We start from the raw sequence: 25,496 nt of genomic DNA on the forward strand, positions 1-25,496 counted from the left end.
GAAGTGACTTGCCCAGGGTCACAGGGCAGGTCTGAGGATGATTCGAATCTGCCTCCAGGCCTCCCGACCATGGGCCTCAATGTCCTCATCTGTCCAGCTCTAGGGTCCCATGACGCTGTCTGGCGTGATACTCCACACCCCTGGTCCCTCACTTCTCCCCAGAAAGGAGAAGCAACAGCCCAGTTCTGACAATGGCTCTTGGAAACGGTGGGGAACTACATTTCCCATGGGGCAGCGGGACCGCTTCTTGGCAACGGCTTGACGTAGGGGCCCGTCTTCTCTTCCCCTGGTTTCGATCCACAACTCCCAGAAGGCTTAGCCACGAACCAGACCCCTTTCCGCATGCGCCTCGCGGATTTCCCCGACTACGCTTCCCGGCGTGCTCCACGAAGCCGCCCTCCCTCTCTGCATTTCTATTGGCTGTTCCCATCCCGTAGGCTCGGCTCCTATTGGTCGCCTCCGGAAGTTCCGGCAGGCCGTAGCTCTTCAGTCCCCTGGGCCGCGCGCCTTCTCGCCGCTAAGATGGCGGCGGAACATCCCGAAGCGCCTAAAGGTGAGCTTCAGCTGCCGCCGCCTCCGCCGCCGCCCCCCCCGCCGCCCCCGCCGCCGGCCCCCTACGGCGCCTGGGCCGCGCCCGAGCTGCAGGCCAAGCTGGCGGAAATTGGAGCCCCCATCCAAGGTGAGCCTTCCGGCGCCGAGGCCCGTGAGCCTCGCGAGGAGGCCTGGGGCCCGCGGGGGAGCTGAGGAGACCTCGGGGCTGGGGGGCGTGGTGGGGAAATCGAGGCGGGGGAGCCCCCATCTCTGGATCGGGGCCCAGGGGAGGTGGGGGGGGAGCTTCGGGGAGAGTTCAGTTAAACGCTTCTGGCGGGCCTCGGCCCAAGCCCGGAGCCCCCTAGTGTCCCGGGTCCGAGGGGGCAGGGGGATGGGCCGTGTGGTGCGTTCGGGGGACCGTCCCCCGAAGAGGCTCATGGGATCGGTGGGCGGAGAGGAGGGGGTCCATGGCCAGGCCCTCTTGCGAGCCCCGGGGTGGGGGGCCGATCCCGGGGAGCCGGGGGTGGAGGGAGAGTCGGCAGGATTGGGGGTATCCCTCCCCCAGGGCTGCGCTCTGGGGTCTGAATGCTCCCGGCCCTGTTTGTGCGGGGAGCGGGACCGGATAAGAAATGGGTGCCGAGTCCTGCGGGAACACCACCGGCCGGGCCTCCTGTACTCCCCACTTGTCCTGGTTCCCGGGGCGAGCGAGAGCGTTATAAGGAGCCCTGGCAGACATCCACAAAGCCGGACACCCGGGCAGAGGGTTCAGAAGAGAGGCAGATTTGGGAAGGAAACCCCTGGATTCAGATCCAACCCGACGGACGCTCACTGGCTGTGTGACCCTGGCCAAGTCACTTAACCTCTGCCTGCCTCAATTTCCTTACCTGCAAAATAGGGATCCTAACAGCACCTACTTGGCAGGGCTGTTGTGAGGACCGGAGCGCCCACTCAGTGCCGGGCACACAGTAGGTTCCCCATATAAGAAAAGCAGGCTCTCAGCACTTAACAAGGATTACTGATAGGAATGTATCCACCTGGAAACCTGCAGATCTAATTCAAAGAACTCCTAAGTCGAAAAGGATGGGGAAGGCCGAACCTGTCCATAGAGAGCCGTGGCCACACCTGGACTTGGCCAGTGATCCAGTCTGTGCCCTCAGATCTCTCTACAGAAACGTCTAATGTTGGCATAGCAAGTAAGATGAGCTGGGTGCTGCAGTGGAGAGACTTACCCGACCTGGAGTCAGGCCTCAGACACCTACAGCTGTGAGCCTGGGCGGTCATTTATCCTTTGTTGGTCTCTGTTTCCTCTTCTGTGAGATGAGAATCCTAATTCCATCTGCCTGCCAGGGTTGTGAGAGGTTTGCAGAACCTTTAAGCATTGTCTGCTTGTGGCTGTTGTTGGCATTGTGGCAGGTTTGACCTCAGCCTTGGTAGGATGGGACCTCATGACTGGCAGTATGGTTCAGAAGAGGCAGGCTAGGCCCAAAGCTAGCAGTGGTGGAGTGGCCTGATTGAGAAGGTAGACTCATGACTGGAAACCGAGAAACCGAGGGATGGGGAAGCCCAGAGTCAGGCAGGATATTGTCCGCAGAGTAGACAGCGCACGGGAGATCCATTTATTTGCATGTATTCTGGAGCATTGTTTTTTTTCTAGGAGCCAAACAGCTATTTGTTGCTTTGTGATAATACTACTCATCTAAAATAGACCAGTTTGTTTCTGGGTCAGATTTTTAGTAACGAGGAGGTTCACCCAATTTTGGGGGGTGGAAGTGATATGCTTGAGAGGAGGTGTCCAGTCCATCTTGGAACATGTATTTGAGATGGCAGGGACAGCCAAGGATGGTCTGCTGGGCACTCTGGGTCTGAGGAGGGCAGATTCTGGCATTGGGCATGCGTGGGAGATGCCACATCTGACAAATGGACTTCTGAGCCCCCAGAGAAGTCTTTTCTATGAGGAGCTGAAAGGGAAGTTGTGGGGTCAGTGGGGCCCTCTTAGAGGGACATCCACTGCCTGATTTAAGACAGTGGAAGCCCCCAGGGGACTGAGAAGAGCCACAGCACAGCAGGCGCCCGAGCTCAAAGCTGTGAGGCTGGTGAAACTCTTAAGTAAAAGTGATGGTGTTGGGGCAGACAGAGCAGTGATGACAGAGGAAGGAGACAGGGTGGATTTTGCTGCATTTGAAAAAAGATGGCCATTTTCCATATTGTAGGAAAAGCAGAAATCTGTTTTCTTAACTATGATACGATCAGAGGGCTTTGGGGCTGTCTGGCCAATCAGAAGCATCATGAAAGGTTCAGTCTCTTGGCACTGGAGCGCCAGGACAGTGATTCGGAGAGCCTAGCGGCTTGCACTTCTAATCACTGCCCAGGATCAAGGCAGAGATGGTGGGTGGTGCCAGTTTACAGGTGAGATTGCTGTAAAGAAGAGCCAGACTATCGAATGATCGTGGCAGGCCAGAGCGTTGGGCCGAATATGACGAGATGAAATTTAGTGGCGATAAATGTAAAATCGTAGCCCTGGATTCAGAAGAGCAGGTGCACCAAAACTGGATGAGGAATACATAAAAAAGGGCCTTGGGGCTTTGATGGGTTAGCTGGACGGTGTGGCAGCCCCAAGAGCCAGTGTGACTGCTGGGTCTTAATGAGAGGGGCAGCCTGCTTGCTGGGCTTTGTCTAGGTCAGGCTAAAGGAGAGGGTGCAAAGGAGGGCAGCCGGGAAGGGGAAGGCCTTCGAGTTCATGCACGTGAAGTCTGTTTGAAGAAGGTGGCCAAGGGGGTCATTGGGAGGAAGGACTGTTAGACTTCTTGACTGACCCCAGAGAGCAGAACCTGGAAGGTTCAAGAAACAAGTTTGGACTTGATGTGGGAGGTGTTGATTTGATTAATTGTTAGTTGATGAATTCTTCCTCATCTAAGGTAGATAAGAACTTACTTGTTGGGGATGTTCACATGGTCCTCTAGGGCTTCACATGTGGCTCTTTGAATCCAGACTTCACAGAGCAGATTTATTCTAGTGGCAGTTCCTCTTGAGTCTGGGGTAGATTGGTAGCTACAGGTGTGGCTGCTCCCCAGGTCCCTTCTCTTTTTCCTAAACATGTGCTACTAAGGTCCCCTCCAGTTCTGTGATTCTGAATGGGCCTGGAGAGGGTGGCCAGGCATGTGATGTCCTTATTGCAGGTGCAGGGATGCAGCAAGTATAGCTCAAGGTAGGAAGCAATCAAGCAGTGTGCTAGAAAACTCCAGGGAGAGGAAGCCCCCTGTTAGCCCTTGACCTCAGCAGGACTCTGTGACTCCAGATACAAATGCATGGAGGCTGGAGGTGATAGTTCAGGTTTGGTTTTCATTGGAAGTGGTTCCAGGGCACCCTAGTGCTGTCCATCCTCCAGGCTTCTGAGGATGCTTTGCTTGGTTCTCTGCTGTTCTCTGAGCCCCCCTCCTCCCCATTACTGGAATGGAAGATTTTTGAGGGCAGTAACTGTCATTCTAAAGTCTCTCTATTTCTGGGGTCTAGCATGTTGCTTTGCCCAGAGGATTGTTTAATATATAATTTTTTCAATTTAAATTGACATCTTCTTTCTCTCCTCCCTCCCTCCATTGCCATGGCCCCTCAGGAAGCCGAGAGGAGCTGGTGGAGAGGCTGCAAAGCTATACCCGGCAGGTAAGTGGTGGGCATGGCATGGTGGGGTAGATGTTTGGGCACAGGGGACACCTCAGATGATCTGTTTGGAGCTGCTTGGTCCTGATCTGTCCTTCTCTGTCATCTCCTTCCCTCCTCCCCCCAAGACGGGCATCGTGCTGAATCGGCCAGTTCTGAGAGGTGAAGATGGAGACAAAACTGCTCCCCCTCCCCCAATGGCAGCACAGGTGAGTCTGGAGAGAAACTCCTGGGGCTGAGAATGGAGCCTTAAGCTGTGTTCCTGCTTAGGCTGGGCTGGGGAGGAGGGGGAGGGTAGAGATGGGAAGAAAGTTCCCTGAGAAGCAGGAGGTGACCTCCCCCCTCCCCCCCCACACAACAGCCAGGGTAGCAGGATGGGAAGGAACCTGAAGGGCCAGTGCATCCATTCCCTGATTTTGAGGTTATAATCTGAGGCCCAAACAGTGGAACTGACTTCCCTAAAGTTGCCCAGGTATTCAGTTCAATTGAAAAGACCTTGCTTGAGGACTCCAGAGATGGGAGGATTCAGAGAGGGAAGTTGGCAGTTCTTGTCCAACACCACACTGGGTTTTGTGGCTTTGGTATCCAGGGACCCAGGCTCCGTTATGTATTGTCCTGGGTAAGTCATGGTTTCCACATCTGTCATTGGGGGAACGAGATTCAATTTATATAGACTGTCTTCAGGGTTTGGGTGGTAGTGGTGCTGGTTGTGAAACGTACACGGATACTTGCAGCAGAAATGAGAAAGTCCTGCGTAGAAGCGGTCAGAGTGGCAGGAGAGATGTGGGGAGAAGAGTCTCTGGCTGGGCAGAATTGGAAGCTGCATTGGCCTCAGTGGACCCCAGTGGGCCAGAAGACTGTGCTGCTCTCTAGCTGAGCTTTTCTCTCCCTGGGATTTGTGGCCTGACCCTTTTGGAACATTCCTCTCTGTCCGTCCACTCCTCCTGTTTTGGCCTCCTTTTCTAGGACTTGGACCTTCGTCTACCACCCCGTGCGCTCTCTCCGTGTCTGATGTCTTCACTTTCTATCTCTTATGAGGTGACTCCCAGATCCCATGGCCAAAACTGGGGCCAGCCTCTTTCCTGACCTTCAGAGATAGCAGGCTTCTCCCCTCCTCTCCCCCGTGGCCTGTGTCTATTTGGTGTCTTTTTGTTTTTATGTATTGGGATGTTTAGAAGAATTCTACCTTCGTGAATGGGTCCATTTTTGGTTTGGTGATCCCCGTGCCAACTGAAGTTTTGTGTTTTATTGTGGTTGAATGGAGCTGGATCATAGAGGGTCTTGAATACCAGACTAAGGACTTGGCTGTTTCATTTTCCCAACCTTCTAAGTGCTGCCTAATAAGTGTGAAGGCTTGTTATTATTCTGTAATAATGGGGAGCCATGAAGGGCTTTGGAGTGGGGGAATCTTGGGATCTGTCCCTTACAATCTTAGTGTTTCAGTACAGGACAGACTGGTGTTTTTCTTAGGCCCCATTGATGCTGATGGCCTTATCCTCTCTGTGCCTTGGGTGACCTTCAGAAGAGACTGAGAAAGGTCTAAGCCTCTCAGTTAGCTTAAGGACTTCTTCAGGCAGCCAACCTGTGGTCTCTGCTGAGGCCCAGATTGAGGGAACTTCCTGGGGCTTGGGTGTGCTGATGGAATCCTTGAGAACTGGGGTTTTTGTAAAGGGACCTAAGAGAGGAGAACACAGGCCTCCTCCAGGAGGCTCTGAGGACCCACCTTGCTTAGTCCACAGAGGTTCAGTCACTCCCAGTCACTTTTAAAGTGGTCGCTTGTGCCAGACTCTGTGCCCAGCCCCAAGGAGAAGAGAAAGGCAAAATAATAAAAACGGGCCTTGTCGTCCAAGACTGGACCTCCTCATGAGGGAGTGGGTAATGTTTGATAAGGAGGAGGAGGCAGCCTTCGTAGGGAAGGTTCCAGGCCTTGGTGATGCCTGGCTCATGTCAGGGTGGAAGGACCAGCTAGGAGGCTGTTCTCATTGGAAGATTGAGAGGGCTCAGCTGGGTCAGGAGTCAGAGGGGCCAGGCTGTTCCCCACAGAAGCCAGAGTGTATCCTGGAGCAGGACATGACTAGACAAACACTCTTGCCCCCAAGTGGAGGATCAAGGGTGGGGAGACCCCAGAGGTCAGGAAGTGGTTAATGTGGTTTAGGGGAGAGCGGGGTGAAGAGGACATGGCCTGAAGGTTGCCTTGCAGGGGATCCATTTGTTGGACCATGTCTACTTGTTAACGGCTCCCAGGGCCTAGAAGTCTTGCCACCTGCATCAGTGCAGAGGGCCCCCTATGGATGCAATCATCTGATTTAGGATTCTGACTGTTCAGGGGAGACTGTTCAGATCTGTCCTGTGGAGGGGGGGAGGGGCGGTATGCAGTGGTTAGCGACCTGACCTCACGCAGAAGCAGGACCCGGTTCTCTAGACTCCAGGTTGCCTATTCCCTCTACTTCTCCACCCCATCATCCAGGCCACCTGGCTGGACATCTTTGTTCTCCTCTGCCCCGCTGACTCTGGCTTGGGCCTGGGATTGGCACTATGGTGTTCCCCGGGCTGTGGGCCAGGGCCTCCTGCTCAAGTTGTGGTGACTGAGACTCCTCCTCTAAGGCAGGCCCAGATAAGCTGGAAAGCCTCGGAGGGTGGGACTCTGGACCCCCCAGCTTGACTACAGGGTGCATAGCGGCATACTGGGCTTCCAGTCTGTTTGTGACGTTGACTCTGAGCCTCAGTTTCCCCATCTGTAACATAGGACTAGGAAGGCTTATGTTCCCGCTCCCAGGGATGGAACTCTTCAAGTATTTTAGGAATGAGCCATTCCTGGACTCAGGGCCAGCACTTTTCAAGTGTTCTAGTCCCAAGAGCTCCTAACACACTCAGACGTCATCAAGGACATTTCCTATCCCAAGAGCTTTTGGTTATATAGGGTATATCTTTTATGTTTTCAGTATTCAAAAATAAGATGTCATATGATGATGATGATGAACATAGTCTTTAAGGGTCTCAGAACCTCCCAGTGGTCCCTAGACTGCACTTCAGCTCACTCGGTGTCTTTTTTCTTTCGTAGCTCTCTGGAATCCCCCTGCCTCCTCCACCTATGGGGCTCCCCCCGCTGCAGCCACCGCCACCGCCACCACCACCGCCGCCACCAGGTCTAGGACTTGGTTTCCCCATGGGAGTAGGACCACACCCACCAAATTTGGGGCCCCCACCCCCCATGAGGGTAGGTGACCCTGTGGCCCTGTCGGAGGAGGAGCGGCTGAAGCTGGCCCAGCAGCAGGCCGCCTTGCTGATGCGGCAAGAGGCCAAGTTGGTGCGGGACAAGCAGGTAGGCCTGTGCAGAGGGTGGCATGAAAGTGCCCTGGGGAGCAGCAGAGTGTGGAGCACGGCTCCCTGAAGGAGCATCAGTGCTCAGACCCAGGCAGGGGCCAGCTTTTTTTTCCCCAGAAACACTTCTCCCACATTCTCACCCCTCTCAACTCATGGCAGTCTTCTCCTGGCTTTACCCATTCTAGACACATTGTGTAATTGGAGCAGGTTGGATGAAAATAGACTCAATTCATTCATCACAATGGGGCTTTTAAATGCATAAATAAAAGGCATGAGATTAAAAAGGAAACCAATTTGTATTGAAATACAGTGACCAAAATATTTTAAAAACCAGCTCATGGCCCCCCAGTGAACCCTGAAGCGTGATCTGAGCTCTAGGAGGACCTGACCTTTGACTCTGTGTAGCCGTGGCTGTGTAGCTCTGGGCAAATTCCTGGATCTTAGAGCCTCACCTGCTTCAGCTATAAAATGGAGACAGTAACTACACCTACCTGGTGGAATGTCTGAGAGTATTTTGAGGATCAAATGAGACCATGTGGGGAAAATGCTTCAGAAACCTTAAATGCTATTTAATTGTGAGCTGTGCTCATTTATACACATTCCCTGCCTCAGGAGTTAATTGGAGGCCCATTTAATGAGGCCTTTGAATGACCATGCCAGATACTGACTGGGTGCCCAGGTGAGGTGGAGGAGGAGATGGCATTTCCTTGCCTTCAGGGCATTTACATTATTGAGATAAGAATGGATTGCAAAACATTTCAGAATGAGGGAAGAAAATGCTAAGCTGTGTGTCAGCAAATGATAAATTGTCTTTATTTTATTTTGGGGATTGCTGTTTGGTTCATGTTCCCTGCCCGGGGGAGGCTGGAGATGGTCCTGGGATAGAGCCTTGACAAGAGGCCCAGGGAAGCTGGCCACTGCTTGTGCTCCAGAACAGTACTGTTTGAATGAAGAAATAGGATTGTTAATGCTGTCTGCAGATGTGTATGTTCTTAATGTAATTTTTATTTTACTTTTTCAGTTAATAAGGATTTGTTTTTCTCCCTCTCACTTCCCTCCATTGAAAAATAAAAGGGAAACATAGCCCTTGTAATGAATAGAGATAGTTAGGCCAAACAAATCTCTACCTTGTCTGTTTCCAAGGACAAGCGTCCACCAACCCTCTGTCAGAGAGTGAGGAGCATGGTCCATCCTCAGTCCTCTGGGATTGAGGTTAGTCACTGCATCAGTCAGCATTCTTAGGGCTTTGTGCTACTCTCCTCCTTCAGGCAGCTGTGTTACTGGAACAGGAACGGCAGGAGATGGTCAAGATGAGTTCCTCAGTCCCTCGGCCCTCTCAAGACATGGGTCCTATCGGGGCTCGGCCCCCCATGACTCCTCGAGGTAAGATCTTCAAGTGGAGAAGAGAATTTGGGGAGGTGAGCATGAACGACTGGGCTGCTTTTTTCTTCTGACTTTTGATTTCTTTCTCTCAGTTGCAGCTCCTGTAGGTCCCCCACCCCCTGGTGTCCCCATTGGGGCTCCAGGCCCCCGTCCTCGGGGCCCCCCACCTCCTCCAGGAGAAGAAAACAGAGAGGTAAGATCAAGGGGAGAAAACTGGCCCCTTTGCCTGGAAGCTTTCAGCGCAGACTCTTAAGAAGACCCCTGGAGCTTGCTTCACTAATAATAGATTGTTGCTTCAGCTTGGAGAGCCTTTTTCAGCAGAACATTCTCATTCTCTCTCTTTTTATCTCTTATTATGAACCTTGGATGAGTTGAAGGAACTGGATATATTTAGCTTTACAGGACAGTTAGGGAAGACATGATAGCTGTTTTCAAGTATGTGAAAGGCCCTCATGAGGAAGATGCTTTCTCCTTTGGTTTCACAGAGAGAACCTGGGAGCAGTGGGTAAAAATTGTGGAGAAGCAGGTTGAGGATTGAGGTAGGGGAAAGACTGACCAATAGTTATAGATGTCCCAAAGGACATCTTGGGCCATCTTGGAAGATAGTGAGCTCTCTGTCACTGGTGGTCTCCAGGCAGAGGTTGGAATGGCCACTTGTTAGGAGTATTGGAGTATGGATTCCTGAATGGGCTCAATGACTTCTGAGTGTCCTTCTAAAACCGATGTTTGTGAGTCATGGGACATAATGGCCTAACATGAGACAAAGCCAAGTGAGATCAATAGTCACAAGTAGGAGAGAAGAGTCCATTCAATGCAATGAACATTTGTTGAGCACCTCCTATGTGCCAGGCCCTGTGCTAGGCACACTGTTTAAGGAAGAATGAGAACACAGATAAGCCTAGATCAATGCAAAAGATGGGGCTGAGGGTGGAGGAGGCAGATGTCAGATTGTCTCCTTGTGTCACATAGCTAGCTGAGTGATGCTGGGCAGATAAGGAGGTCATGTCAGCAGGACTTGAGTCATAGGGTCTGCGGGGAGGACGGGCTGGGCTTAGTGAAACTTAAAGTGATGGCTTGATGTCAGCATTCTTCAGGAGGGATCACTTGGCACAGTCTGACATTTGGAAAGGCCTTCAGACACTGGCCAGTCCAACATGGGATGGACCAGCATTTGTGGGTCTGAGATTTTCATTCTTCTCCAAGCCCAATGGTACCAAAGGGTCACTTGGTAGGTATAAGGTTACTGTGGTCATTCCTTCTCACCAAGTGTCTTTGGCAGACGGATGACCCCAGCGTGGGGCCCAAGATCCCCCAGGCCTTAGAGAAGATCCTGCAGCTAAAGGAGATTCGACAGGAAGAGCTGATATCCGTGCAGGGTAAGTGTTATAGGGTGAGGGGATGTCCAGACACCCTACCCGTCCTCTCCTAGACAAGAAAGGAGTGAGCTGGCATTTTAAAGGTATTTTTTCATGTAAACTCTTAAAGGTAGAATTTCAGAGATGGGACCTTTGTCATCAGGCTGTTCAGTGCTTCACAGCTGAGACGAGCCTCAGAGAGGGCATGCAGGCAGGGAGGGGCCGATGTATTGGCTGGCACTCCTGCTACTAGCCAGTCTACAGTCCAAGAGACTGAGGCAGAGCTCTGAGCCAGTGGCACTTTATTAAAGGGTCCAGGGTCCTCTCTAAAGAAGTAGACCTCAGATCTTCCTCACAATTTGAAATGTCCCTTTCTTCCAGGACCTTACTTTTGTAGGGTCAGATATCTAGACATTCAAAACAGCTAGAATTATACAGGATAATTCCATTGGTTGACATATGACACATAGGCTAGGATCTCTTAACAGGGTCATGAGTTGGGTGAAGTGAGGAATATCTCCACTGACAAGGTGGCTATAAGACTGTGCTGGACAAGAGAGAGTGGTCCAGAGGTACAGAAGTAGAGGGGGGGACTTTCCATGTAGCTGAGTCACCTCCCATCGCAATGGACTTGGTCAAGGCAAAACCAGGGTGGAGGGCCAAGCAAGTGATCTTGGAGTCTGCAGCTCACAGCTCTAGGACCTAATAACAGCTTATAATCACTACCCCTATAGAGTCACATCACCTTGCTTAGTACTGACTGGAATAGAATAGGAGTCTTCAAGGAATCACCTTTCTCACTCCCCCCTTGATCCACAGAAAGACCCTGGTATTTCTTTGGATCGTTACAGTCTGCATGGAGGGCAGTCCTCCAGGGGTGCGAAGGTGACGAGAGAGTTAATGTACTGATTATGTCCTATTTGATTAAACAATAACTCATAATACACTAAATGCACAATAAACGTGTGGGGTGACACTGACCAAGAACCATGAGGGACAAGCACCTCCAACCAAAACATGTCCTACAAGATACAAAAATCGGGGGAGTGTAGGGTGTTTGGTGTTTGGTCAAGCGCAGCACCACAAGCTTGTCTGCCCTACACGCAAGTTCTGGACATCTTTGGAGTTTATGAAAACAATTCAATCAGTTTTGGCGAATGGCCACCCCATTATGGTGGTGAGAGGCAACATCCCTGCAGACAGATAGAGCTAGAAGGCTGTAGCATAAGGAGTGGGAGAAATGAGGAGCAAGAGGAATTCCGTGAACAAAGGACTTAACCATCCTCGTTGTCGGTGGTGGAGCAAAAGCCAGAGCAGGAGACTGAAAAGACTCAGGAGGAGCTATTTGTGGAGAGGATGAGGATGATGAAGGTGTTGCACTTCCTCATCCCTTCTCCTCTGAGTCCTCTGATGTCTTCCTGCTGTCCTTTGGAGAGCCCTTCTAGGAATACTGGAATGAGCGGGGCTCAGAGCAGGTTCTGCTCAGTTTGCTCCTCTTCCACTGACCTATAGAGGCCCCTTCTCTGTTAAAATTTCTGACTCAAGAGATCTTCATACAGTTCCGGTTTGTTAGGACAGTAACCAGGTCAGGTAGTTAGAACCAGCTCAAACCTTAATAACACTGATGTGAACATCACTAGACCAGAGAATTTACATTTTTAGATTGGCAAATTCCAATAACAACTGAAAAATCTAAAAGTTCTGAGCCCAGATTTTATATATGCTGCATATAATGACTTAGTCTTGTTACAACTGTTTATTTAAACTAACTGAACATTTTTTTTCCGAGCTGTTTTCTTTTAGCTGCTCCCCTCTCCCCTAGGAGGATGAGATTTTGCTGGGGAATTCTTAATGAACACTTTTTTTTAAGAAGATGATGATCCCTGATACACAACTGAATTCATTTAAAATTTGTCAAATAACCGTGATTGTAAGAAAAAATTCTGGGATGGGCTGTATGAACGCATTGAGCAGTCAGTTTCAAGAGAGTATAGATAGAATGAGACATTTATAATGACATGTGTTTGCCTTTCAAGACATGCTCAACATTCAGATGGTTATAATAAACCCAAATAAAATTGACTTTTCCTATTTAGGTAACACGAGATAGTCTAACATTCTTTTCTTCAAACTTAAACTGAAAATGTTTGTGCTTTAGGCTCAGTAATTAATAGTACAACAATTAGGTCCCATCACCTGTTCCACCAATACCCAATTATCTTCACATTAATTTTAGGAACGACTGCAGTTGCAGACTAAATAACTCAAATCTTATCTCCAGTATAATCTCTGAAACTTCGCACAATTTTAATTGTTGCATCATGAGGGCCTGAAATGGAAAATGAGTCTTTACTCTCTAATATTATTATGTAGATGTTTCAAACAATTTTTACATGTAAAATTCTTAATCCAGTTTTGAAAATTGTCATGTCTCCTAATTATCATGATCTAAGAATGTTATAAGGTGATCTCCAATTCAAAGTGATACCTTACTGATATCTGTTACGTAGTCAAAAATCACCAACAAGGTTCATCTTCTTTTATACTTGCCCTCATCGATGGAATTTGCTATGTGAGGAGAAAAGCAGGGACACAGTGGCATTAGTTCTGTTTGATTTCAGGTATGAGTCACAGATGTCACAGCCAGGATCAGAATTGACCAGATGGGAAAAAAATACCTTATTTGCAGATGGGGATTGGTCAAGAGAATCCTGCCTTCACCTTTGCAGTGTCATTCCCTCGACTTTCCCAGGGATAGCCATCCACCTATGGTGATCCTCAGACTGCAGGGGCACATAGTATTTTCCTTGAATGATGAACCAGTGACCCTATGAGGGATTAGACACTTACACTTGGATTCAAGCAGCAAATTAAAGTCCCAAGAGACTCTTCCTCAAACAGCAGTTTCACTGACTACAGCCTAGAGCTAAATAATTGTTATTTTTCTCATATATTAGCTTCAAAATCTCAGGTAGTTTTTTTTTTTCACAATTCACACATTTCATGCATTTTCACTTATCCTCAAACTCCCCACTCCCCCCCACCATGGTGTCAGAGGGAGCTCTGACTTTAGAACTAGGGAATAGTTAAACCTTGGTCAGAGACTGACATGCACTAATAATCTTTTTCTGTAAGTGCCCAAAGAGGGATATGAGTCAGCAGATGGCCACCAGTGGATGTGACTTGAAAGGCCAGCTGATTAAAGGCTACATAAGTTGGACAAGTGGCTGTCATGTATGTTATCACTGGGCTGGTGTCTGGAGTTACCCACTCTAGTTTAATTAAGTCTTTTATCCCTTGTGGGCCACAGTGACCCCCTTATGAGCTAAGACAGCATACCTGAGGAGGAGTGGCTTCCCTTTCTCAGTTACCCAGACCCAAGAGACCTGTTCAGCCTTGGACTGCTGTTTCTACTTCTGTACCGCAAGTTCATACACAGTCAATAGTTGGTTCAAAATAGTAGCGTTAAAAGATAAAATTACATGAGTTTCCAGATGACCCCAAATGAGACGCACTTACTATTCAGAATTTTCATTTCTCCACTTTGGGTGGGAGAGGCCCTAGTTCCCTGTCAGCAGGGCTCATCCCAGGTACCTCATAGACAAAGATTTTCTAAGAAGATTTTACCAGGTTTTTCTCCTAATGGTCAGTTATTTAGTATTATTATTATACTTTCTAGAGTCTTTTTTACGTAAAATATACTGTAATAATCACATAACAGACATTTTGTAATGTACCAATATTCAGATTGAAAAGAGGAAGAAACTTGCTTTCACAGCTTCTCTTTGTCTTCTTGGACTTAAAGCATCAAGTGATAATTTAAATACCTCTTAAACTTACCACGGCCTAGAAAGACATTTCTCTTATTACCCATGGCATTTCCATGCTAATCATAGTAGTTTAGTGCCCATCGTGTGCCAAGCTTTTTCTATGTCTTGAAAGTTGCGTAAGCCTATTTTTAGTGATACTTTTACATGCTTAATCTTTAATTTCCCAATTTTGTTAACATTCCATGCCAACTAGAATAAGTTGTGTTTGTCCTCCATTCTCAAAGAGGACCGTGACATCAAGATGATGACGTGACTTGCAGCTGACCTTGATTTGAGGGAGGGAGGACTGGGCACCAGGGTCACCAAGCTCACTTTGTCTCCTGAGTCATGTGGGTCCAGTGGCCTGATATTCATCAGGATTGGAGATGGCCCAGGATGCAATGGGAGACCCTGGCCCTTTCAGGGTAAGGTCCTATCACATTCTCACTTTGAGTGAGGTATACCCATTCAATGAATAGACTTCTTTAAGTAGTTACTAAAGAGATAGCCCCTTTAATAAAAAAAAAAATCAAACTGGGAGGGGAGGACCCTCAGGGTTCCTGGGTAGAAGAAACAGTTGCTATTTAGTAATTAAGATCACCCTGTGCTGGGTGGGTGGAGGCTTGTCCAGCCTGTGAGCTCCAGAGTGAATTGGGTTTAAGACTTGATCCTTGAGCAAGAAATGTAGCCAGTAAACCCAGAGGGAAAAAGACAACTTTTGGGCATGGAGTGTACCTTCCCCTGGGTAGAATACCAGATGAGTGCAGAAGGAGGAGGAGGAAATGGGCTAGCATTTTGTTGGATTGTATCCTTCAAGGCCTGAGCAGCACACTGTGGTCAGCACTGCACAACCATGTGTTTCTCCCAACAGCCCAGGGATATAGGTGTAGATATTTATCATTCCCTGATTCAGATTCCCTGATTTGCTGCCATCACAATATTTTCAATGCAGTCAGTTTTGATTTTGAATGACCAGTGGCAGTAGTTCAAATTCCTATTGCACAATGTTCTGTTAGCTTTGCTTGGCTTCTATTCAAACCGTTCGTGGGGACACTCCCAGCTTCCAATAGCTGTTTCTTTGAGTTAATCAGAGAGCCAAACAAATTCCTTCAAATGTTCTGAATAACTAATCCAGGCTAAACCAGACAAAGAGGTGATACTTTATCAATCAAGCAACATATTTTATGAAGAGTATTTTGTAGTCTTATATTGATTGAAGAAGGAAGATGTGGTGCAGCTGTCAAAGGGCATTGCTTTCAAAAATTCTGAAATCATGTCTGTTTCAGTGGGTTGGAGACACTTTCTGAAATCTCCTTTTCAAAACTCCAAAACCTTTAACTTTCAAACCCTGAACTTACACTCTGGGTGCAAACAAATTCCAATTTTCTTTACCTATCCTCTCATTCTTAACTTATTTCCTTAAGCAATACTACTCTTCTACTTGCTTAATTCCTCTTGTGAACTCCTTTTTGGTTCTTTAGTAGTTACAAAGGCACAGTTCATGCCGTGGGCAATTGGAATTAGTTACAGTTACCTAGTTTTTATGAGCCATCGGCAAAGAGTCAAACAACTCAGCAACAAGCTCCTCATTTTCAGGTGTCACAATTTAAGTAAACAGGATGACTTTAGAGGAGAAAGTATCTATCCTTAAATTTCGCCTCTGATGCAGGAAATGCATTGATCCAGCTATTCTGGCAACATCTCGGGGGATGAGCCACAGCCCAGTTATGGCACAGGAATGTGACAGGAATTGCAGTACTGGAAAACTGTCTCATAGAGATTGTACTTTTCTGAAGGGTTAGGGTGTAATTTTTCTCTATTTTTTTCAGATCACTCAGAATTAAGTCCATTTATTTTTTTCTTTCAATAAGTTGCAAGTTTTACTTTTTCCTCTCAAAATTTCTATATTTTATACCGTTTAGAAGTCATATGCTCATTTTAATTTGGTCTTTTCTGATTTAGGCACCCTTGATCATTAACAACTGTGATCATTTATGGCTTTCTTCATGGCTTTCAGACTGACCACTCTTACTTTCAAAGCCACTCTCACTATGAGCTGCCCCATATGGTCTTGGTGTGGCTGTAATCAGCCCCAGTACCATGAAAGCTACTAAGGATCCTTCTCTTCTATTAAATGGTTACAGGGCTCTACTGTCAGCTGCTACTCTCTGCTTCTGGTATCCCGGCACCATGCTCCATTCACAGGCACAGCCCCACGCAGCATTGCTCTTTCCCCCTTTTTGTAAGCTAAACTATCCCTTACACTTTTAGGGTTTGGGAAATAGGGGTCCCTGTCCTGAAGAGCCACATGGTTCAATCCTCTTCAGCCTTTCTGAGAGGCTTCTGGAGATCTAGTCACACACTTGGTGTCCAGGCTTATACGGAGACCCTACCTGGGGGCACCTCTGTTGGGTGTGCATGAACTTAATTGATTTCTAGATCTATTTCTTTATATATACATAACCTTGTTTAGTTCTGTGTTCAGTGATTTCCTTCCCTAACTTACAATGGGCTTTATTATACAAGTTGAACTTAACTTTACTAACCAAATAATTTAAACACAAGTTTTACTGTGCTTCTAATTTACCTAAAACAATTTGCTTAAACTGTAGTGGTATCATGAAACCTCACTTACCGTCAGTTGCTTTCTGATCTCTAAACAACTTTTCTTTTTCTGGGAGCACTTTGGGAATCCCCTTCACTCTGGGGATCCCTAATCAGGACTTCCTCGGTGCCCTCAGATTGGTTGTTTGAAACAGTAAACAAGAAAAGGGGAACTGCTCCCCAAGTTTGCCCACTTTTATTCTTTTCTGAAGATGATCGAAAATTTCTTCATTCTGCCTTCTAATAATAAGAATTCCTTCCTATGATAAGCTTATTAAGAACAATTTTTAAGTATACCTTTATTCTACACCAGGGATGGGGAACCTGTAACCTTGAGGTGGCCTTCTAGGTCCTGGGGTGCGACCTTTTAACTGAGTCTAAGTTTTACAGAACAAATCCTTTTATTAAGGAGATTTGTTCTGTGCAGTTTGGATTCAGTCAGAAGGCCCAGCTTGAGGTCCTGCAGGGCCACAGGTGGCCTAGAGACCACAGGTTCCCCAACCCCAGTCCACACAAAAATGAAAACCCATTTTATAGATTGGCACCCCAAAACATCAGGTGTGGAGATCAGTTAGCTAAAACTTCTTTAGGCTCAGCAAATGAGTTACCTTTTAAAATTCTGAGTTGTGGAATTATTTAAGTTCGTAAGAATTTTAATCTGATTTCTCCTATACTGTTTTCTAAGTTTTTCTTATTTTAACACTTCCCTGAATTTCACTGAATCTTTCCTGATCACATCTTATGACTAACTAATAAAACAGTTCTTAAAATGCAAACTTTAACTTTAAATCAGTCCCCTGATTTGTATTCTCAAACCAGACTCTACACAGCTTAATAGCTCTGTCTTTAGTCATCCCCAGACAGGGAGTCCATGCTTAACCCAGTGGGGTTAACCCAGTTAAATGCCTCTGTAGGATGCATTTCTCCTCTTCTGCCTGACCCTGTCCCTCCTGCAATTGTCTCGGAGCAGCACTGTTAGAAGAAACTTCCTCTAACAGAATTGGAGTAGATCCTGAGGACCTGCCTTATTGGCTGTGCCTTCTGAGAAGTTCTCCAACTTGAAGGCACTGGAGATGACCTCACTTGAATATGGAGCAAGGGAGATAACCCTTCTGGGCATCATAACCTCTGGGGTCCTAAGACTAGTGAACTAGGGCCTAAATTAATTCCTTTAAAAGTGAATATTTAGCAAAATTTATACCTGCTTCCCTTTAAAACTTCCTCAGAACTTAGCATTGATTGTCAATAACTGACTTAGTCCTAAGCAAATAGAAGTGAAAATAACCTTTTCCTTTCTTCATATCTGTCAAACTAAAATAAGCTGCCTTCTCAGGTCAGAACATGGTGGGATTGCCCCCTGGCTGGTCACAGCTTCCTTGTAAGGCCCCAAAAGTTCCCCCTCAACCACTTTAAGACATTTCTCTACTAATGATTTCATTACTCCTTGTTAAAAGAATTTAAAGGGAAATAATCTATTTTAACCTTGCCAACAGGAAGTTTTAAAATTAACTAGGTAGTTAGCTGGCTGAAAATGAGGAACTAACAATTCCACTTCTGAATCTTCCTGGTCTTAACAAAATGAAAGTAAGAAAAATGGGAAAAAAACACAATAACCTTATGTTTAAAAAATTAAAATTATGGCCAATTTGTATAAAAAATAGAATTTGAGTGCTCCAGAGCTTATAAATTTAGACAGATTAGTCACAAATTCGAACAGTGCTTCTTAGCCCAACCAGGGACCCTTCTTAAAGAAAAAGAATTCAGGGTAAATCAAGGAACCATATCATGTCACATTGCTTAATACTGATTGGATTAGAGTAGGTGAATCAGCTTTCTTACTGCCTTTAGTCCCTTGAGCTGTCAGTCACCTGGCAGGAGGCAGTAGCTATGAAAAATTGAAATGTGAGATCTTTTCTTTCTGCCTTGTAGATGAAGAGGACATGGAGACAGACACAAGATCATCGCTAGGGGTCTCAGCTTCTGAGACTGAGGAAGACACAGCATCTTTATCTAAGAAGGAGGTATGTGATCCAGCTGGCTGCAAAGCTCATCTCTTGGAGGCCAGGGAACTGTCTGCCTTCCTTGGCCTTCACCCAGGGCCTGGCACAGGGCAGCTAACATGTGAGCTCAGTGGTGGCTGGAGGAGAGAGCTGAGCAGGAGTGGGGGTGGTTCAGGTCTTTGAATGAATGTTGGGAAGGACTGAGAGACCAGAGTTTGACTCTGGCTCTCTTTTGTTTCCATCCGCCATAGAAAAACCGAAAGCGACGGAACCGCAAGAAGAAGAAGAAGCCCCAGCGTTCGGCATCAAACCGAGCCGCTGCCTCTGGGAGTCCAGGGGGCCGAGAGAAAGAGTCTTCACGCCCCCGAGGAGCAGACTCTCCTGCTGCCGCAGTAGAGATTGAGTACGTGACTGAGGAGCCTGAGATCTACGAACCCAACTTTATCTTCTTTAAAAGGATTTTTGAAGCTTTCAAGGTACAGTATTCAGCTCTGGCCCAAGAAGAAATCAGGGTCAGTGCAAGAGCAAAATGGTGGGTGGGGGCGTGTGTGTGTGGAGCTTGAGAAAGTCTCTTCTTATCTGCTTTGCCTGGTAGTTGACTGATGATGTGAAGAAAGAGAAGGAGAAGGAGCCAGAGAAACTGGACAAGTTAGAAAACTCTGCCGCCCCCAAGAAGAAGGGCTTCGAGGAGGAGCGCAAAGACAGCGAGGATGATAGCAGCGATGATGAGCAGGTGAGGAGGCAGGCGGGAGGGCCAGCAGGGCTGGGTTAGGGGGTGGCCTCAGGCTCACGGCTCACCCCATTTTAGGAGAAGAAACCTGAGGCTCCCAAACTCTCCAAGAAGAAACTGCGGAGGATGAACCGTTTTACTGTGGCTGAACTGAAACAGGTGAGCCTGGGAAGGGAGGGACCCTTTGGTCCCTGGAGGGTGGGAGAACAAGGTTCTAATCATCCTTGTGTGCGGTCCTTCAAGCTGGTGGCCCGGCCAGACGTGGTGGAGATGCACGACGTGACGGCCCAGGATCCCAAGCTTCTGGTGCACCTGAAGGCTACCAGGAACTCGGTGCCAGTCCCACGTCACTGGTGCTTCAAGCGCAAATACCTGCAGGGCAAGCGGGGGATTGAGAAGCCCCCTTTTGAACTGCCAGACTTCATCAAACGGACGGGGATCCAGGAGATGCGGGAGGCTCTGCAGGAGAAGGTGAGAGCTGCGGCTTTTATCCCTGTTTCCGTTGTTCTTTCCCCCCTGCAGCAGGCTGGCAGTTCTTTCCTTGGGGCTGCCCTCCTTCCTGTCTTGGCACATGGCACAAGCTTGGGTCCTCATCGGCTCCGACTTGAAGATGACCAGTATTGGTTTTTAAGAAACCTGTTTCTTTTTTTACCTCCTTACCTTTGGTTTGGAGGGAGCAGAGAACCACCTCACATGTAAACATGTTGTCACCTGACTCTAAGCATGATGGGAAATGCAGGGAGAGCCAGTTCACCACAGACAGGACCAGGCTTATGTCTCACAAAGACCTCCCTGTTTTCCACACCCCCATGGCTTTCCTGAAATACACCCCTAGTAAGGTCAATTTTGTAAACCTCAAGCCTTGCTGCTGAACATGACTGCCTTCTTCAGTGCCCTTCTCTGGCAAGGCGTGGGTGGATGTGGAAGGGCTTTGGGAGATGTCTGCTTGAGTGGGTGGAGTTCCTTCTCAGTCTTTGCTTGGGCACAAGCCTACGTCTGCTGCTCTACTCCGTCTCTGACAGTTCCTTCACTGGATCTTCCTCCATATTGTGGGGCCCCTCATCCCGGCTCCTTCTCGCTCCCCTCTGAGTCGCTTTACCCAACTGCCTCATCAGCTCCTGTGGATGAGTGGCCACCTCCATGCTGAGGGTTCTCCATCTGCCTGTCTTGCCTTTGACCAGATGTCAGGGCACGTCCCGAGCTGAGCTCATTATTTTCCCCCCAAACTTCTCTGCTTCCTAATTTCCTTATCACTGTCAAAGGCCCCTCTCACTATTCTTCCAATCACCTGGTTTCAGGCTCAGTGTCATCCTTGACTGTTCTCTCTGTCACCACTTCCCATGAGGCCTGGAGATTTTGCCTCCAGAACCCCTCTCTCACACCCTTGCCCTCTGACCCTGCCTTTGGCCAGCCCTCCCCATGCTTGGGCTGTTGCGCAAACTGCCCATTCCCCCCTCTGCTGTCAGGATGATCTTCTGGAAGTGGGGCTCTGACTCACCCCTCCCCCACCTCCACCCCTTTTCCATACCTTGGCCTGGCTGTGTCTCCCACAGGACACTCCCCTCTTGGCTCCAGGCATTTTCTCAGGCCCTCGCTTGTAGCTGGGTGGTTTCTCCCTCCTCATCTCTCTGCCTCCTGGCTTCCCTGGCTCCCTTCAAGTCCCAGCTGAGCTCTCAGCTTCTGTGGGAAACCTTTCCTGATCACTTTTAACCCTAACACACTCTCTTGATTATTTCCAGTGCCTTCTCTGGATCTTATTTGCATATAGCCATGTTAGATCAGGAGCTTCTTGGGGGTACTTCTTTTGCCTCTTTTCTGTCCACAGCCCTGTGCACAGTGTCAGGCCTGTGACTGACCAATTTACCAGAAAGAGCCAGGCACCAAAATGGCTGGGTGTGGACGTCCTCTGACGGATCTGGCGTGGGCCAATAGCCCCCATGACCCTTGACCTCTGACTCTTTATCCAACAGGAAGAACAGAAGACCATGAAATCCAAAATGCGAGAAAAGGTTCGACCCAAGATGGGGAAGATTGACATTGACTACCAGAAACTCCACGATGCCTTCTTTAAATGGCAGACCAAGCCGAAGCTGACGATTCATGGGGACCTTTACTATGAGGTGTGCAGGGTTTGGATGGGAGACTGGGCACCTCTGGGCCCATGTCATCCACAAGTTTCCTGAAGGCCTCAGGACTCTCCACCCCAGTGTCCCTTCAAATGGGCTTTAGGACAGGAGGACAGTTTGTATTTGAAAGGATAATTTGAAGGGATAACAGACCTTAGTCTTTGGGAACTGAATTCAGGAGGTTGATTTTTTAGTACAAACATTGAATTTGGGGTGAGAGAAAGGTAATTTAAGTTCTCCTCAGCCCTTGGAATATATTTGAGAATCATCTCTGGTCCTTGGCAGGCCTCCCTTCCCTTCTTTTCTTTAGGCTTTCCCTTCTTTAGACAGGAACAGAACTGATCTGTGATTATGATCTGTAAATAAAACCAGCCAGCCCTGTTTCGTCCAATCCCCCTTCAATGGAACCCTGTATCCAATACAGATAGTCATTTCTTTTCCTCTTTCCCACGATCTCCCTCCCTCGAATGCCTTAATGCCTGTTGTGTTAAGGTGTTCTGATACTTTCTTCCTTTCTCTCAGGGGAAAGAGTTTGAGACTCGATTGAAGGAGAAGAAGCCGGGAGATTTGTCTGATGAGTTGAGGATTTCGTTGGGGATGCCAGTTGGACCAGTGGGTGCTGGAGAAATGGAGGGTGGGCTTGCTGGGGGGTCTCTGCTGGGGAGAGGTTCTCATAGTGGTCTCTCATCCTCAGAATGCCCACAAAGTTCCTCCCCCGTGGCTGATTGCTATGCAGCGGTATGGACCTCCCCCTTCCTACCCCAACCTGAAGATCCCTGGACTGAATTCTCCCATTCCTGAGGTGATTCACATACTTCTTTCTCAACTTGGTTATTGAAGGCCCTGTGCCAGGGACTGGGACACACACACACACAAAGCAGACCAGGCATCGCTGTCCCACCAGGCCATATATGACAAAAATGTATGCACAGTCATTTTGGGTGGCAGTTAGCACACCAGCAACCTGAGTGCTGGGTGGGGTCCCTTCTGGCACAAACCCTCCCTTTGTGTTCTGCCGTTTGTGTCTTCATTCTTCCAGAGCTAACTTAAGTCCCCTCCCTTCCTCTCAGAGCTGTTCCTTCGGTTACCATGCAGGAGGCTGGGGAAAACCTCCTGTGGATGAGACGGGGAAACCACTCTATGGAGATGTGTTCGGAACCAATGCAGCGGAATTCCAGGTACGGCCGCATGCACAGTGAACAGCAAAGTGGCCCTTTAATCACCCTGGGGGGAGGGGGTTGACTGTCCAAACAGAGCCCCCCCATTGGAACCACTTGTCTGGGGCTAATAGACACCCTCTGGTTGAAAAGTTTGCTCATTGTGCTCCCAGAACACCATTCCCTTTTAATTCGTAAACACATTTATTAAACACATTATCATATATCAACTTGAGACCAGGTATGCTTTACAGCATCTCAGGCATCGCTCCAGATGTTAGTGAATTGCCCCACGGTCATCGGACAGACATATTTTCTCCAGGTTTTTTTTTTTAATTTTTTGCTATTTCAAATGTGTTGCCTTTCTGTGGTGTTCCCCACTGAGGGCTCATTCCTGGTGGGTGTATCTTGCCCCTTGCTGTGTGTGGCTGTGCTCATGTGCATGGCCACCCAAGGGGGATTTCCTGGAGCCAACTGGAGGTCATGAAGCCTCCATGTTCTTCAGTTCTGAGGTCCCACAGTCTTTGTTTTAGACTAAGACAGAGGAAGAAGAGATTGACCGGACACCTTGGGGGGAGCTGGAGCCTTCAGATGAGGAATCCTCGGAGGAAGAGGAAGAAGAGGAGAGTGATGAAGACAAGCCTGATGAAACCGGCTTCATCACCCCGGCAGACAGGTACCGAAAAGGCACCCCCTTTTCAGAGAGACTCCTGAGTCCAGTGTCTCGGGATCCCTGCTCACTCTGCTTCGCCTTCCTTTCTTCAGTGGTCTCATCACCCCAGGAGGCTTTTCTTCAGTCCCAGCTGGAATGGAGACGCCTGAACTGATTGAGCTAAGAAAAAAGAAGATTGAGGAGGCCATGGATGGGTAAGCAGCTGTCCACTCTGGGCTGGGCTTCACTGGGAGGGGACACAACTTCTATTCATGTCCTGGGTGGGCGCATTTCTGAGGTAGTAATAAGAGTGGGCATTTATAGAGCATTTCTCAAACACCACTCTGGGATGGAGGTGCTTAGGCAGATGAGGGGAAGGCATTGCCAGGGGCACCCAGCCTGAGGCTGACATCCTGCTCTTGCCTGGCACATGGCACTGTGGTGATCCCTGACTGCCTCTCTCTTGATTGTAGAAGTCTATTTAGAAGTGGGGACCAGTCTTGATGGTAAAAACTTCTAGACACAGGCTAGGAGGCCCTTATTCCTCCAGGGGTAAATTTGGCAAACCTGGCTTCTAACACCATGGCCTCCACCCAAGGGCAGTCCAGGATGACCAAGGACACTCCTTTGGTCTTTTCTTGGGCTGACCCGACCCCCTTTGTCCTCCCTGCAGGAGTGAGACCCCCCAGCTGTTTACTGTGCTGCCTGAGAAGAGAACGGCCACTGTTGGAGGTGCCATGATGGGTTCCACCCATATTTATGACATGTCTACGGTGAGCACTGGAGCCCAAGCTGCAGGGGGAGGGGCATGGGGAGGCCTGAGCAGGGCTTTGACTGTCTGTTCGTCCTACAGGTGATGAGCCGGAAGGGCCCAGCCCCTGAACTGCAAGGGGTAGAAGTGGCCTTGGCCCCAGAGGAATTGGAGCTAGATCCCATGGCCATGACCCAGAAGTATGAGGAGCATGTGCGGGAGCAGCAGGCCCAGGTGGAGAAGGAGGACTTCAGTGACATGGTGGCCGAACACGCTGCCAAGCAGAAGGTAGGAAGGACCCCCTCCTAGTGGGTGGCCCCTGGGCCAGGGGCTGGGCTTGCCCTCTGCTGATGAGAATGGGCATGGTGTGTGCTGGGCCGGGCTTTCAACGACTTCCTTTCTCCCTTGTAGCAAAAGAAGCGGAAGGCTCAGCCCCAGGACAGCCGTGGGGGCAGTAAGAAATACAAGGAATTCAAGTTTTAACCTCGAAGACACCTGGCTCATCTTTCTGCCTAACTTGGTTCCTGGGGCCCAAGGACTCTTGTTCATTTCCATGTTCTTATTTCAGACCTGTTTTGTAAATAAAGCTCTCCCCTCCCAGGGAAAGGATGTCTCCTTGGGGCCCTGCTTACATCTCCTTCATCTTTGACATTCCCTTCTGAGGGAGGCCAGACAGCCCAGAAAGGGACTGGGCATGCCAGGCCTGACCAAGGAGCCTGTGTCTGCCTGGCCAGGGCCCCCCCGCAGGCCTGTTGTGTGTGGCAGGCCTCCAGAGCTGGCCTTGAAAAGCACATGCACGTTCCTCGTTCCACTGGCCTGCTGCCTGGGCCTCCAGAGCTGGGCTCCGGGCTGGTTCTGGGGTGGGCAGCCTTGGGAGGCGGAGGTGGGGAGGAAGGCTCTGGGGGCAGGCTGGGCTCCCGCCCCTGGGGGGGTGGCTCCAGACAGACGCTGGGCCCCGGCTCTTGGGGGGGGGGGCTCCAGGCAGACGCTGGGCCCCGGCTCTTGGGGGGGGGGCTCCAGGCAGACGCTGGGCCCCGGCTCTTTGGGGGGGGGGGCTCCAGGCAGATGCTGGGCCCCGGCTCTTTGGGGGGGGCTCCAGGCAGACGCTGGGCCCCGGCTCTTTGGGGGGGGGGCTCCAGGCAGATGCTGGGCCCCGGCTCTTTGGGGGGGGCTCCAGGCAGACGCTGGGCCCCGGCTCTTTGGGGGGGGCTCCAGGCAGACGCTGGGCCCCGGCTCTTGGGGGGTCCTTCCCCAAGTGTAAGCCCTGCTGCCATGCAGCTCTGGGGCGGTGTTCTGAGGGTGCTGGAGGGGGCGGGGTGCGGGCCAGGGTGAGTGGATTAGCCCGGGCTAATCCGGGGCTATTTATGTGCTAACTGGCTCCTGAGCTCGGGCTCGGCTGGATTAGAGCCAGGGGGGCGGA

At 49.3% G+C, this 25,496-nt stretch overlaps 1 protein-coding gene across 1 annotated transcript; it reads left to right on the forward strand.

The window, feature by feature from the left end:
- The first annotated feature begins 507 nt into the window (after positions 1 to 507).
- SF3B2 (splicing factor 3b subunit 2) lies at positions 508 to 24,682 on the forward strand. The gene is made up of 21 exons (XM_072639159.1): positions 508 to 679; positions 4,142 to 4,188; positions 4,314 to 4,394; positions 7,247 to 7,507; positions 8,778 to 8,892; positions 8,985 to 9,085; positions 10,172 to 10,268; positions 18,590 to 18,681; positions 18,912 to 19,136; positions 19,256 to 19,393; positions 19,469 to 19,549; positions 19,634 to 19,861; positions 21,361 to 21,510; positions 22,039 to 22,128; positions 22,211 to 22,318; positions 22,587 to 22,694; positions 23,207 to 23,349; positions 23,439 to 23,540; positions 23,999 to 24,098; positions 24,179 to 24,364; positions 24,488 to 24,682. Exons 1-21 carry the CDS (start codon positions 523 to 525, stop codon positions 24,557 to 24,559), a joined length of 2,682 nt encoding a protein of 893 aa, XP_072495260.1. The 5' UTR covers positions 508 to 522; the 3' UTR covers positions 24,560 to 24,682.
- Positions 24,683 to 25,496: the final 814 nt, after the last annotated feature.

Source organism: Notamacropus eugenii, chromosome 2 (genome assembly GCF_028372415.1).
Source record: "Notamacropus eugenii isolate mMacEug1 chromosome 2, mMacEug1.pri_v2, whole genome shotgun sequence".
Classification (NCBI taxonomy): domain Eukaryota; kingdom Metazoa; phylum Chordata; class Mammalia; order Diprotodontia; family Macropodidae; genus Notamacropus; species Notamacropus eugenii.